At 40.0% G+C, this 14,805-nt stretch overlaps 1 protein-coding gene across 2 annotated transcripts in view; it reads right to left on the reverse strand.

Annotated features, from left to right (window-relative positions):
- paplna (papilin a, proteoglycan-like sulfated glycoprotein) overlaps window positions 1-14,805 on the reverse strand; it is a 55,584-nt gene that overhangs the window by 32,154 nt on the left and 8,625 nt on the right. For both annotated transcript variants that reach the window (XM_084096964.1, XM_084096965.1), the window contains exons 4-10: window positions 14,568-14,628; window positions 13,766-13,868; window positions 11,900-12,030; window positions 9,352-9,475; window positions 9,190-9,270; window positions 8,933-9,105; window positions 7,700-7,823 (exon numbers count right to left, since the gene is read on the reverse strand). In XM_084096964.1, the coding sequence (XP_083953090.1) occupies window positions 7,700-7,823; window positions 8,933-9,105; window positions 9,190-9,270; window positions 9,352-9,475; window positions 11,900-12,030; window positions 13,766-13,868; window positions 14,568-14,628 (797 nt within the window). The remainder of the gene's footprint in view (window positions 1-7,699; window positions 7,824-8,932; window positions 9,106-9,189; window positions 9,271-9,351; window positions 9,476-11,899; window positions 12,031-13,765; window positions 13,869-14,567; window positions 14,629-14,805) is intronic.

Here is a 14,805-nt window from a genome sequence, read left to right on the forward strand (position 1 = left end):
ATGATACAGCTGCAAATAAGTATTTGAACACCTGTCTATCAGCTAGAATTCTGACCCTCAAAGACCTGTTAGTCTGCCTTTAAAATGTCCACCTCCACTCCATTTATTATCATAAATTAGATGCACCTGTTTGAGGTCGTTAGCTGCATAAAGACACCTGTCCACCCCATACAATCAGTAAGAATCCAACTACTAACATGGCCAAGACCAAAGAGCTGTCCAAAGACACTAGAGACAAAATTGTACACCTCCACAAGGCTGGAAAGGGCTACGGGGAAATTGCCAAGCAGCTTGGTGAAAAAAGGTCCACTGTTGGAGCAATCATTAGAAAATGGAAGAAGCTAAACATGACTGTCAATCTCCCTCGGACTGGGGCTCCATGCAAGATCTCACCTCGTGGGGTCTCAATGATCCTAAGAAAGGTGAGACATCATCCCAGAACTACACGGGAGGAGCTGGTCAATGACCTGAAAAGAGCTGGGACCACCGTTTCCAAGGTTACTGTTGGTAATACACTAAGACATCATGGTTTGAAATCATGCATGGCACGGAAGGTTCCCCTGCTTAAACCAGCACGTCAAGGCCCGTCTTAAGTTTGCCAATGACCATTCGGATGATCCAGAGGAGTCATGGGAGAAAGTCATGTGGTCAGATGAGACCAAAATAGAACTTTTTGGTCATAATTCCACTAAACGTGTTTGGAGGAAGAAGAATGATGAGTACCATCCCAAGAACACCATCCCTACTGTGAAGCATGGGGGTGGTAGCATCATGCTTTGGGGGGGTTTTTCTGCACATGGGACAGGGCGACTGCACTGTATTAAGGAGAGGATGACCGGGGCCATGTATTGCGAGATTTTGGGGAACAACCTCCTTCCCTCAGTTAGAGCATTGAAGATGGGTCGAGGCTGGGTCTTCCAACATGACAATGACCCGAAGCACACAGCCAGGATAACCAAGGAGTGGCTCTGTAAGAAGCATATCAAGGTTCTGGCGTGGCCTAGCCAGTCTCCAGACCTAAACCCAATAGAGAATCTTTGGAGGGAGCTCAAACTCCGTGTTTCTCAGCGACAGCCCAGAAACCTGACTGATCTAGAGAAGATCTGTGTGGAGGAGTGGGCCAAAATCCCTCCTGCAGTGTGTGCAAACCTGGTGAAAAACTACAGGAAACGTTTGACCTCTGTAATTGCAAACAAAGGCTACTGTACCAAATATTAACATTGATTTTCTCAGGTGTTCAAATACTTATTTGCAGCTGTATCATACAAATAAATAGTTAAAAAATCATACATTGTGATTTCTGGATTTTTTTTTTTAGATTATGTCTCTCACAGTGGACATGCACCTACGATGACAATTTCAGACCCCTCCATGATTTCTAAGTGGGAGAACTTGCAAAATAGCAGGGTGTTCAAATACTTATTTTCCTCACTGTATATATATATATATATATATATATAATTTTTTTTTATTTTTTTATTTATTTATTTTACTAGAATTAAAAAAAAACTTTTTTGTATTTATTTCCCCAAATAACTATTTTTTGTTCATGAACCAGGATTCTCACAGTCTTGGATATATGAGGGACTTTTAAAAATGTGATTTTTTTAAAGATGTGATGTTTTTCTGGAAAAGTCATGGAAAGTAATAAAATCGTAAAATTACATGGACGTTTTTTTTATGATTTTTTTTTTCTAGTTATGTAAATCTCTAAAATATTTTATTGTGTAGAAATTGCTGATAAATTGTGAGTATATATATATATATATATATATATATATATATTTTTTTTTTTTTTTTTTTTTTTTTTTTTATGTGCCGATTTATTGGTAATAGAGAGTGTAAGAACATTTGATTATGGAATTATGGAATTTAAATTATTTATAATTATTTTAATATATTACCACTCCTAGTTTCTGTAAATAAAAAAAAAGTTTGAAAATGAGCAGCTTTGTCATTACAGCAGAAGTACAAGAAAATAGCAGTTTTGTCATTTGACACTTTAAATGTTCAAACTCTTTAAGTCGGATGAATTCTGTTTTGGCAGTCAATGTTTTTAATAATAATCAGCTGGGGGAAAAATCGTTGTGAAAGTGATTTGAATGTTATTACTCCTCTGTTTCGCTATTGTTATAGCTGTGGTGTGGACTTCCCGATCCTCACTGAATTAAAACAATTATTAAAACATTATAGTTATCATCCTTTTTGTGAACACGCCTTAAGGATAGGCTGCTCTATCTTAGGGCCCAGTCTTTTTCTGCTCTCCTTCTTACTAGATATTCATAAAGACTGTTATTATACGTCATTGGATTATAATGTGCATCTTATTTGAAGCCACAAAGAGTAGTCCTTCCAAACTGTGATGATACGCTTCTCAACGGCAATTTCTCCTGATGCCCCTTAGTGAAAACAACCTCCACATTGCCTAGACACTCCTGACGCGCTGGCCTTTCATCAGAGATATGCCGGATATTAAGCATCCCCTTCAAGCCCTTCAAGTTTGAGCTTAAATGCCTCAGGATGTAGCGCTTGGCTCTGCTGTAACTGTTTGCCTTGATACACACCCTACCTGTCCTGTTCAGTTCAGTCCAGTGTGTTGGTGATACAAATATTCACTAATAAATGCATTTTTAACAGAATTCACAAAAAAAAGCTAATGTAAAAAGCCTGGCTGTCTGTTTCTGGCCGTAATTCAAATTCACAGAACTACAGTGACACACTCGTTAAGACAAGACACTATATGTGAATAGGGTAAAACTACTAATAATACATTTCCAGTCTGTTTTTGGCCAGCTTCTGAATGGTGTGGTTCAGGTGTGGTTCAGAACCTTCAGTTCTGCTTTTACTGATCGACGCCAGGTATTCTTGGGTCTTCCTCTCTTTCATTTACCCTCTGGCGTCCAGAAGAGGGCAGTCCGAGCAATGTCATCTTGTTCCCTCCGGATGACGTGTCCAGTCCGTCTCCATAGCCTTCTCATGATGATGGTGTCCAAACTTTCTTGCTTGCATTGGGAAAGTAGAGATGGTTTTGGGCCAAAAGATTTTCAGGATTCTCCAGAGGTTGACAATTTGACACCTTTACATTGTTGAACAATGTGTGGAGGTCCTCACTGTATAGCACCCAAACTAAACTGAGACTGTACCTGCGTCCTTTAAACCCTACTTTACGGCTCTGAATGTTGGAGAAAAGACAAAAACACTGAAAGGAAACCAAACAAAGCAACACATGTACAGACCTATCTCTCTCCTACCATTCATTGCGAAAACACTTGAAAGAGCTGTTTTCAACCAAGTAACATCCTTCTTGTCTCTAAACAACCAGCTAGATGTCAACCAATCTGGCTTCAAGAAAGGGCATTCTACTGAGACTGCACTACTGTCGGTCACAGAAGCCCTACGGATCGCAAAAGCTGCTTCCAAATCTTCAGTCCTCATTCTCCTGGATCTGTCTGCTGCCTTCGACACTGTGAATCATCAGATCCTTTTGTCCAGCCTCTCATCACTGGGCATCACAGGAACTTCACTCCACTGGTTTGAGTCCTATCTCACAGGTAGGTCCTTCAGGGTCGCATGGAGAGGCGAGGTATCCAGAACTCATCGACTGACCACAGGTGTTCCCCAGGGTTCAGTTCTTGGTCCCCTCCTCTTCTCCATCTACACCACATCACTGGGACACATCATACAAGCACACGGTTTCTCCTACCACTGCTATGCTGATGACACACAGCTCTTCCTCTCATTTCAACCAGATGATCCCACAGTGGCTGCACGGGTCTCAAGCTGTCTGGCGGACATCTCGGCATGGATGAAGGAACATCACCTGCAGCTCAACCTGGCAAAGACTGAGCTTCTCGTCCTCCCTGCCAATCCGTCTCTACAGCACGACTTCACTATCCAGCTAGATTCATCATCAATCACCCCATCAAGGTCGGTCAGAAATCTTGGAGTAACGTTTGATGACCAGCTGACCTTCACAGATCACATTTCAAAGACAGCTCGATCATGCTGGTTTGCACTGTACAACATCAGGAAGATCAGGCCTTTCCTAACTGAGCATGCAACACAACTTCTCGTCCAGGCCCTGGTCATCTCTAGGCTTGACTACTGCAATGCTCTTCTGGCTGGACTTCCATCATGTGCAACCAAACCTCTACAGATGATCCAGAACGCTGCAGCTCGTCTCGTCTTCAACGAGCCCAAGAGGGCCCACGTCACTCCTCTGTTCATCTCTCTGCACTGGCTACCACTCGCTGCTCGCATCACGTTCAAAGCATTGACGCTTTCTTACAGATCTATCACAGGCTCAGCTCCCTCGTACTTTCACTCACTACTACGAGCCTACATCCCTACCAGAAGCCTACGATCGGTCAACGAGCGACGTCTCGTGGTTCCATCACAGAGAGCCACAAAATCACTTTCCAGAACATTCTCATTCACAGTTCCATGCTGGTGGAACGCTCTCCCCACCCTCATCCGGAATGCAGAATCCCTGACAACCTTCAAAAGCCAGCTGAAAACCCATCTCTTCCGTGAGCACTTAACCGCATAAAAAAAAAAAAAAAAAAAAAAAAAACCTCCCCTTGCCCTCTAAAACCTCACTTATCGGGCTTATGCTACTCTGAATAATGCCTGAACTTCGTATCTTGAGCACATCTTGCGTTGTTTTTGTTTTTGCCTCTTCATGATGACTCGCTTAATCTAGTCCTAGTTTGTAAGTCGCTTTGGATAAAAGCGTCTGCTAAATGACTAAATGTAAATGTAAATGTGACTGAAAATAACAAACTAAAAGTCCATGAAAATGAAACCAAGATCAAAATAACTGAATGTGTTCCCCTCCCAAAAGGCGCGATCTCACGCCGTAACTAAAACAAACAAACAGTTGAGGGAGAGAGTGAGGGTGGGGGCTTTGGTAACAAGGCAGAAGAGCTGGCAAGAACAGGCAGACAGATAGGTGGTGATGACGGGAGGAGTGCAGACCCAGAGCACAGTTAGGACGACAGCCCAAGGCGGAGTCGATGGAAAGAGGAGCCAAGGTGTTGACGAGCCCAACAACATCCGAGGGACGACCGACGGAGACAGAGCCGATGTTAGGGGATCCCAGGGTGCAGACGGAGAGCAGATGGACCTAAGCGACGCACTCGGCACTGGAGACCAAGGCAGAGCTGTGGAGACGATCGAAGCCAGAGGGAGGGCAGAACCCGCTGCAGCGCCACAAATGGCTTGTAAGTTCACAGCACAGGCATGATGGCGGCTGACCAAGGTGGAGCTGGAAGGACGAGGGAGCCTGGTGGAGCCGCAAGGCCGAGGATCTCAGGAGGAGCTGAGGATGGGAGGAGCCAAGGCAGCGCCAACAGGGCAAAGGGCTTAGACGGAGTGAAATGGATTAATGGAAGCAATATCCAGTTGCAGGGAACACACGATGAAGATGAAGATAAGGTATAACGTCTTTAAAAATCCACTCAGAAGATCATACAAAAGAAGATAATCAACTGAAACCAACTGCTATGCATAAATGTAACCGGACAAATGAACACTGAAAAGACTGCAACTTAAATACAAAGCAAATGAGGGAAATAATGACAAACACCTGTGATGATTAACGAATCTCCATAGTAACTAATAAGTGATGGGAAACTAAACAAAAGAACACATGTGACAAACTAAAAGTCTATAACATGATATATATATATATATATATATATATATATATATATATACAGTGAGGAAAATAAGTATTTGAACACCCTGCTATTTTGCAAGTTCTCCCACTTAGAAATCATGGAGGGGTCTGAAATTGTCATCGTAGGTGCATGTCCACTGTGAGAGACATAATCTAAAAAAAAATCCAGAAATCACAATGTATGATTTTTTAACTATTTATTTGTATGATACAGCTGCAAATAAGTATTTGAACACCTGAGAAAATCAATGTTAATATTTGGTACAGTAGCCTTTGTTTGCAATTACAGAGGTCAAACGTTTCCTGTAGTTTTTCACCAGGTTTGCACACACTGCAGGAGGGATTTTGGCCCACTCCTCCACACAGATCTTCTCTAGATCAGTCAGGTTTCTGGGCTGTCGCTGAGAAACACGGAGTTTGAGCTCCCTCCAAAGATTCTCTATTGGGTTTAGGTCTGGAGACTGGCTAGGCCACGCCAGAACCTTGATATGCTTCTTACAGAGCCACTCCTTGGTTATCCTGGCTGTGTGCTTCGGGTCATTGTCATGTTGGAAGACCCAGCCTCGACCCATCTTCAATGCTCTAACTGAGGGAAGGAGGTTGTTCCCCAAAATCTCACAATACATGGCCCCGGTCATCCTCTCCTTAATACAGTGCAGTCGCCCTGTCCCATGTGCAGAAAAACACCCCCAAAGCATGATGCTACCACCCCCATGCTTCACAGTAGGGATGGTGTTCTTGGGATGGTACTCATCATTCTTTTTCCTCCAAACACGTTTAGTGGAATTATGACCAAAAAGTTCTATTTTGGTCTCATCTGACCACATGACTTTCTCCCATGACTCCTCTGGATCATCCAAATGGTCATTGGCAAACTTAAGACGGGCCTTGACATGTGCTGGTTTAAGCAGGGGAACCTTCCGTGCCATGCATGATTTCAAACCATGACGTCTTAGTGTATTACCAACAGTAACCTTGGAAACGGTGGTCCCAGCTCTTTTCAGGTCATTGACCAGCTCCTCCCGTGTAGTTCTGGGATGATTTCTCACCTTTCTTAGGATCATTGAGACCCCACGAGGTGAGCCCCAGTCCGAGGGAGATTGACAGTCATGTTTAGCTTCTTCCATTTTCTAATGATTGCTCCAACAGTGGACCTTTTTTCACCAAGCTGCTTGGCAATTTCCCCGTAGCCCTTTCCAGCCTTGTGGAGGTGTACAATTTTGTCTCAAGTGTCTTTGGACAGCTCTTTGGTCTTGGCCATGTTAGTAGTTGGATTCTTACTGATTGTATGGGGTGGACAGGTGTCTTTATGCAGCTAACGACCTCAAACAGGTGCATCTGATTTATGATAATAAATGGAGTGGAGGTGGACATTTTAAAGGCAGACTAACAGGTCTTTGAGGGTCAGAATTCTAGCTGATAGACAGGTGTTCAAATACTTATTTGCAGCTGTATCATACAAATAAATAGTTAAAAAATCATATATTGTGATTTCTGGATTTTTTTTTTTAGATTATGTCTCTCACAGTGGACATGCACCTACGATGACAATTTCAGACCCCTCCATGATTTCCAAGTGGGAGAACTTGCAAAATAGCAGGGTGTTCAAATACTTATTTTCCTCACTGTATATATATATATATATATATATATATATATATATAAAATAACAAACTAAAAGTCCATGAAAATGAAACTAAGATCAAAATAACAGAATGTTCGTGACATTAAGGTTAATTAATGCATTAATTAACGTAACTAATAGACCTAATTGTAAAATGTTACCCATTTATTTGATAAAAAAAATGCTCTTAAAACAGTAATATTGTGAAATATTATTACAATTTAAAAGAACGTTTTTTTATTGTAATACACTGTAAAATGAAACTTATTCCTGTGATGCAAAGCTGAATTTTCAGCATCAAAATCTCAAAAAATGCCTAAAAAAATAATAATGCCCGTAGTGTCTTGCATGAAATGAAACACACACTTCCTGTGTGCTTCTAGTTTGATACTGACCTGAGCCACACTCCTTGCTGCAGGCCGACCAGGAGCCATAGCTCCAGTAGTAGCCCTCAGTCAAGCGTCCGTTAGGCAGATAATACTCATACTCCACGCCCTCATTAGCCTCTTGAGTGATTAGCTGTAGATAAACAAAGGCATAGTCATGGACAAGGTCATAGTTTTCAAAAAATGCCTCAAAAAGGAATAGGTGCATGCAGTGTGCATAAGTTCCTTTTACTGGCTTTTCTTTATTTCAGTGGTCTTGGACTTGACCACTGACACAGTTGCTGATCCATACATCACTCTGGATTAAAAATATTACAATACTAATATTAATGACTTAAATGTCTTAATTTCTTTATTTTAATATGTCAGACCACTTTTTCTTAGAAGCTCATCTTTTGTTTTATGCGTTTCTCATTACAAGTTTGTGAAGATGGTTGGCACATGTTTCATTCCTAAATGCACGTTAAAGCGACTCAAACTCAGAGCAGATGGAGTTCATGTTGAGCAGCATTTACTGTGAACCGAGACGGTCTGAGAAGCTGAAAACACCGGCGGATCATGAGCTGCTAACGTATGAATGAACACAGTGCCATGCTTCACTCTGAAGCACGCAGCGCATATACTGTATATTTAATTAAATCACAGTCTAACTAAGCTGCATCGCGATTAATTGTGCAGCCCTACAACACACAGAAATCAAATAAGGAAAGCTCTGGTGCTCTGTGGTCATCTTCGACCGAAACATTTTACGTTTTTGTTTAATTATTTTTTTTACTTCATTGGAATGGTACGAAACTTGGTAAATGTTTTAGCACTTGCTATGTGAACACAAAATAATCATGGACATGATTCGAAAAAGTTAAATGGTCCTGAAGAAAATAGTCACACTTGTGCTCCTCGCTTGTACGGCTTTAATTTTCTTGCAGTTTTAGAGTAAACTTTTTTCACTTTGGCAATAATCTTTCAAGTGTCGTCTTTGAAAAGAGATCAAACTTAAGTCTGTGCTCTAAAGCATTCAAGATTTAGGACAGTTTAAGTTGGAAATTAAATGCTCAAAAAGTGAATAAATGGAATATAAATATAGCGTAAATATAATTTAGTATAAAAAAAAATACAAAATATTAAATAAAAAACATTATCAAACTAAAATATAGTACATTCGTTTCATTGACAAAAAAAAAAAAAAATCTGTAATTTTGGACAGACACGCGAAGAGCACCAGAGGTTAAAACTGGCTCTCACCTCTATCACCAGAGGCTCAGTTGTCGGGCCACGGCCAGTGATTATCTCGGGGGTCTTTTCCCCTTCTGTTCCCCTCTGGTAATACAGCACGGTGCCAGCAATGGGTGCGGCTCGAGAGTAATCGATCGCCCAGTCTCCATTAAGGTAGTACTCACCACGTAGGTTCTTGATTGCTATTAGAGGCAACATGTAATGATAAAAAGGTTGATGGTGATGATGAAAAGTTTAAGATTATGACCGTATTCACAAACACTCACCAAGGTAATTGCGTGTTGGTACAGTTTCCTTGATGCTGATAGTGGTCGCCCCAACAGGGATGATGAACATTTGATTGTAACCTGTAAGTAGGGGGTAAAACTACTTTTTTAGACAGATTTGTCCATATAGTTCCAAATGCGTTGGGTCTTGGGTGAGTTTACCTTTGGGCAGGTTGCGCATTGAGAAACTGTTTTTGACTATATTGCATGACTGTCCATTCCCTCCACACTGTAAACAGGGGTCCTCCTCCTGGGGCGACTCCAGCATGTTATCACAGCCGAGACGCTGTGAGCAGACAAAGGACAAAGACAGAGCAATAGTTCTCAGAACACACCCTTCACAGTCCAGGCAAAATACAGGGACAGTGTTTTGAGGCTGCGCTTTTTAACAAAGATTCTATTGTTGAACTCACGCCCATCTAGTTCACGAAGAAATCTCAAACAAGCAATTAAAGGCTCTTATGTTTTTTGAGGCAATAAAGAAAGTTCACGTTTTCTCTGTTCCCTGTCTTCAGGGTTTTTAAAATCAAATTTAAAACTATTTAAGAACGGCACAAATAAAATTAATACTATATGTCCATACAGAACAAATACAATCTCATACAATCTCATTAACCTCGCGCACGAGCAGATCCGTTTCCTCTCTGGAGAAGTGTTCAGTCTTTCCACTTGCAAATTCCGTCATGTAAATAGCGAATCCACCATGGCGCGAGCGCAACTGGCTTTTAAAGGGAATGGGAGATGAGACTCTGATTGGTTTATTGCACGTTATGCCCAAAACACACCCGTTACTCATTAAGAGAATAGGGACAACCCTTTTAGACCATGCGCCGGGAGCGCCGACCATTTTTCCCGTCGTTAAACTAGCAAAAGTGGATTCAGACGCCCTAAGTGCACTTGCGCCGTGCGCTTTAGACAATGAGCTTAGATCATGGGTCACCAAACTAAGGCCCGCGGGCCGACTCAGGCCCGCCACCCCCCTTTGACTGGCCCCCCAGCCCCTCTGCCCCCCACTACTTGAACCGGCCCTATGAGGCAATCCCCAAAAGTCGTCATGGACGGTACGTCATGGTACGGGCGTCACGGTTTGGTGCATACATTTACACGGAGAATACACGGTATAAAAATAAATAAAACTCGCGTGCAATTTTATTAATGTAATGCGGAACTACTGTTAGATACGCGGATTCTTTAGGGACACCTAATCTGTAGCTCCGCCTTAGCTCTGAAGCAGGCTGCGATGTAAAGATTGCTATGCTGGAATTTGTTGAGAGAGGTGTGGGCGCGATCGAAAAGTCGTAAAGTGTTTACTTTTATTTGTGTGCGTGTGTGTGTGTTTGTGTGTGTGTGTGTGTGTGAGAGAGTGTGTGAGGCGCGGCCGCGATCGAACAGTGGAAACATAAAAACATACTCCGTCATTCAGTTTATACAGGACATCATTCAAACTGCAAAGTGTTTGTTACTCTTAATTAAATTTTGAAGGAAAACAAATTATTAATCTGAAATGTAGCAGATTAATTTTCAATTCATTCAGGTACAATTACCAAACATATCAAGGTATTTGTATTAATTGAATTAATAAACTAATTATATAAAACTATTGTCAGTGCACTACAAATAAACTGGTTCTATGCTTTTACTTTATTAATAAAACTTATTTTTTTTAAAAATACAAGGCTTAAGACATTTATTTTTCTTTTGGTGGTCCAGCCTGAGACATGCACAAGCCTTCTGCATTTTTGTTTTGCTTTTCCCTCCATTGTACCGAACTCGTACCGAACCGTGATGTCTGAACCGAGGTATGAACCGAACCGTGACTTCTGTGTACCGTTCCACCCCTAAAAGAGAGTGCAGAGTTTTCAAAGAATAGTGGACCAACGATTATTTGTGAAGAATAACTTTAATTAAAACAAAGTGTGAAGACTCGATTACAACTTTTGCAAACCACTAGTAAAGATAAACAAATATGTATCAGGAATCAAGTGTTGATATAGTAGTGTGGATATAGTAGTGGGGATGGCTGTGCCGGGCTAGTAATCTCTACTACACAATGAGGCCTGCTGGTGGTCATTTTGGTCTGGGTCATACAATTCTATGTTATATAGCTGACCCGGGCCCGGCCCCCCATCACAGTCAGGAACGATAATGTGGCCCCCAGAGAAAAAAGTTTGGTGACCCCTGGCTTAGATCATTAAAATATGGCCCTTAGTGTCGCAAACTTGCGCTGTATCAATGCATGAAGACGAAGGTTCAGAGTCTTAAACAGAGTTCAATAGTATCCACGATATATTCCAGGAGAATGGAGCAACACAAGTCAAACATAGACAACACCGGACAACTCCAAAGTAAAAAAAAAAAACACTATAACTTATATACACTGGGTAGTGAGGTGAACACAGCTGAACCAATGACAAAATCAGATGAATAACCATCACCAAAAAAACTCAGGCAGAAAACAGTGCAAACGAAAACAAAGTCCAAACAGAACATTACTGTGACATTATGATAAACTAAAAACAAATTGACCAAAAAAATTAGATTTGGTCAGCACTCGGGTAAGTTGTCATTGTTATTACGCTTATTTTTGGCTCTTTGATGAATGGCTATTTTTCCTCTTGTGTAAGTCGCTTTAAATAAAATTGTCTGTTAAATGCATGAATGTAAAAGTAAGCTGGTTAAAATAAGTGTCCTGGAGGACTGCTGTGCTCACCTTGCAGAGCCCGTCCACACAGATGTGCTTTGCTCCAGGGCGGCAGGGTGTGCCGTCCACCACAGCCGACTTCTGGCGATAGAAGAAATTCTCTCCTCTGGGAATACAGTTCAACTCACAAGGATTCTCTCCTGAAGAGACAAAAGAAGATACAGCTTAACATCAACACCGTCACCTGTACACAATACTTTCACAGAGCTAAAACGTGACACTTTACAATAAGGTTCATTAGTTAATGTAAATGTGTAACAAAAACTACGTCACATTCATTGTAAATGCTGTAGCATAAAAAGCATGGAATATAATACACACGTCATATGGGCTAGTTTATATTAGTCATGCACTGAAATTTTGGCGGGCGAAAATGAATTTTCGGTTTCGGCTGAAATCACAGACCGAAATGGTAATGTTTAATTAGCGCTTCTCTGATGGCGTGTTTTTCATGTGTCTGTTTCGTGAACAACGTTGATGAGCTACAACAGGTAAAGATGTCAGCTGTGTGGACGCTAGGGCTGAGTTAATGATATCGATTTCTCGATTTTAAACGATCTTCATTTTGATGAACCGAGATCTAGTCTACGCTGTGTGAACAAAACTTCACAAAAAAACTTCACATCCAGTAATCAAAATAAGCTTTGTGCTTTGTTACTTTTAATAGAAAGGTTTTAGCTTTCAAATTCTGTCAATTTTATCACAAAATTCAACAATAAATGTAGTTTATCCTTTAATCACTGTAGCGCCTCAGTTCAAGCGTTATGTGAACTTATCATCTACTCTTTACTACTAGTTACAGCAGCAAATAAATATGAATGTACAACTTTACTGAAATGAATCATGTCTCATGTAATTCAAGTGTTTCAACCACAGAAAAATGTCAATAAAACAACTTGTAAACATTACGTCAAGCAATTACAGTTACATATTCATTATATACTGTCTTATGTGCAATTTAAATGTTTATATATGAAGAGTTCAGATGCAAAGGCCTCTAAGTGACATCTGAAATTTTCTTCTAGAATGATCATTTTTATCAAACTCGTATATTTAAGTTCAGTAATTTCACTTAAATGACAATTAATAGGTAATTTTCATTGCCATTTAAGTGAAATTACTGAACTTAAATATACGAGTTTGATAAAAATGATCATTCTAGAAGAAAATTTCAGATGTCACTTAGAGGCTTTTGCATCTGAACTCTTCATATGTATTTCAGTGCTGTTTATTAAATATATTTGATTAATTAATTGATTATTATATAAGGGGCTGTTTACACGACACCATTTTCAACTAAAAACGTAAGACTTTTTACGCGTTTTGGCCGTTCGTTTTCACGACAACGGCGTTTGGGAGCCTGAAAACACAAACTTTTGAAAACGTTTTTGAAAACGGACTCCGTGAATCTCTGAAGACAATGACGTCATGCACATGCGTATTACGTGTTCAATCTATAGTGTTTCATCGCCATCTAATGGCCTGGCAGCAGAATACAGCGGTTTTATTCGTTTTCGCTGATCCGTGTGAATGGCGATTGTTTTAACAATGTTGTCGTCTGTACACGAAAACTCAAAGGAAAAACTTCTCAGTTTTAAGCATATCGTTGTTGTGTAAATGTACCATAAACCTTATTTTCGGTTTTGGTTTTAGGGTAAATGAAAATAAAAATAATTTCGGTGCATCACTATTTTATACGGTGCGTTTGCTGATTTACAGTGCCTGGTCACTGTATAATGTCATTATATGGAAAAAGCAAAAAGCAGCATGAACATTCTGCTAAACCTCCAGTTGTACAACATTTGATAATTTCATTTTCATTCTCAGGTGAACCGTCAGCCCTGACACACAAAATCACCTCCTGTCTGTACTTACCACCATAATATGGCAGCCATTTGTAGCGCTTTCCTTGAAAATCAGTGCCGTCGAACTGAGAGCACTGTTCTTCTCTGAAATCCCTGGATCCCTCGGGACAGTCCTGATAACTCAGATAATTCAGATCACATGCACTAACATTCAAAGGTTTGGGGTCAGAAAGAAATTAATACTTTTAATCAGCAAACATGCATTATATTTATCGAAAGTGGGAGTAAAGACATTTATAATTCTTTTTCTATTTCAAATAAATGCAGTTTTTTAATCTTTTTATTTATTAAAGAATCCTTAAAAATAAAGAGTATCACAGTTTCCATAAAAAAAATTAAAAAATTAAGCAGCACAACCGTTTTCAAGATTGATAATAATCAGAAATATTTCTTGAACAGCAAATCATCATATTAGAATGATTTCTGAAGGATCATGTGACACTGAAGACTGGAGTAATGATGCTGAAAATTCAGCTTTGATCACAGGAATAAACTACGGTTTACTAAATATTCACATAGAAAACAGTTATTTTAAATAGTAATAATATTTCACAATTTTACAGTTTTGTATGAAATAAATACAGCCTTGGTGAGCAGAATAGACTTTAAAAAAAAAAATCCTACTGACCCCAAACTTTTGATCAATATAGTGTAAATATTAATGATATAAAAAATAATAATAATAAAAATCAATATACAATGCTAAATAAGATTAATTCCTCAAATACATCAATGCCATTAAGTGCTCAGGTATAAGCTTTAATTTCCTTCAGGCACAAGGGTCACCGAGCAGAAGAGCTTTCAGTGTGTACCTGGATATTACATGAGCGATAGGACTTATCTGGACCCACACAGCGGTGACCACCATCAGTCCTGTAGAGACAGATCAAATACAGATGAGATGTTTTCACTCTTAGGGGGAAAACTGTATTGCAAGACAGTCTGATGTTTTTTTTAAATATGTCTTATTCTCAATCTGGATAAATTCTGTCAGCTCATTTGTGTTGGTGTTTTACATTACTGTAGCTTAGCATGAAAACTTTTTAATGG

This window comes from Abramis brama, assembly GCF_963993115.1.
Source record: "Abramis brama genome assembly, chromosome: 21".
Classification (NCBI taxonomy): domain Eukaryota; kingdom Metazoa; phylum Chordata; class Actinopteri; order Cypriniformes; family Leuciscidae; genus Abramis; species Abramis brama.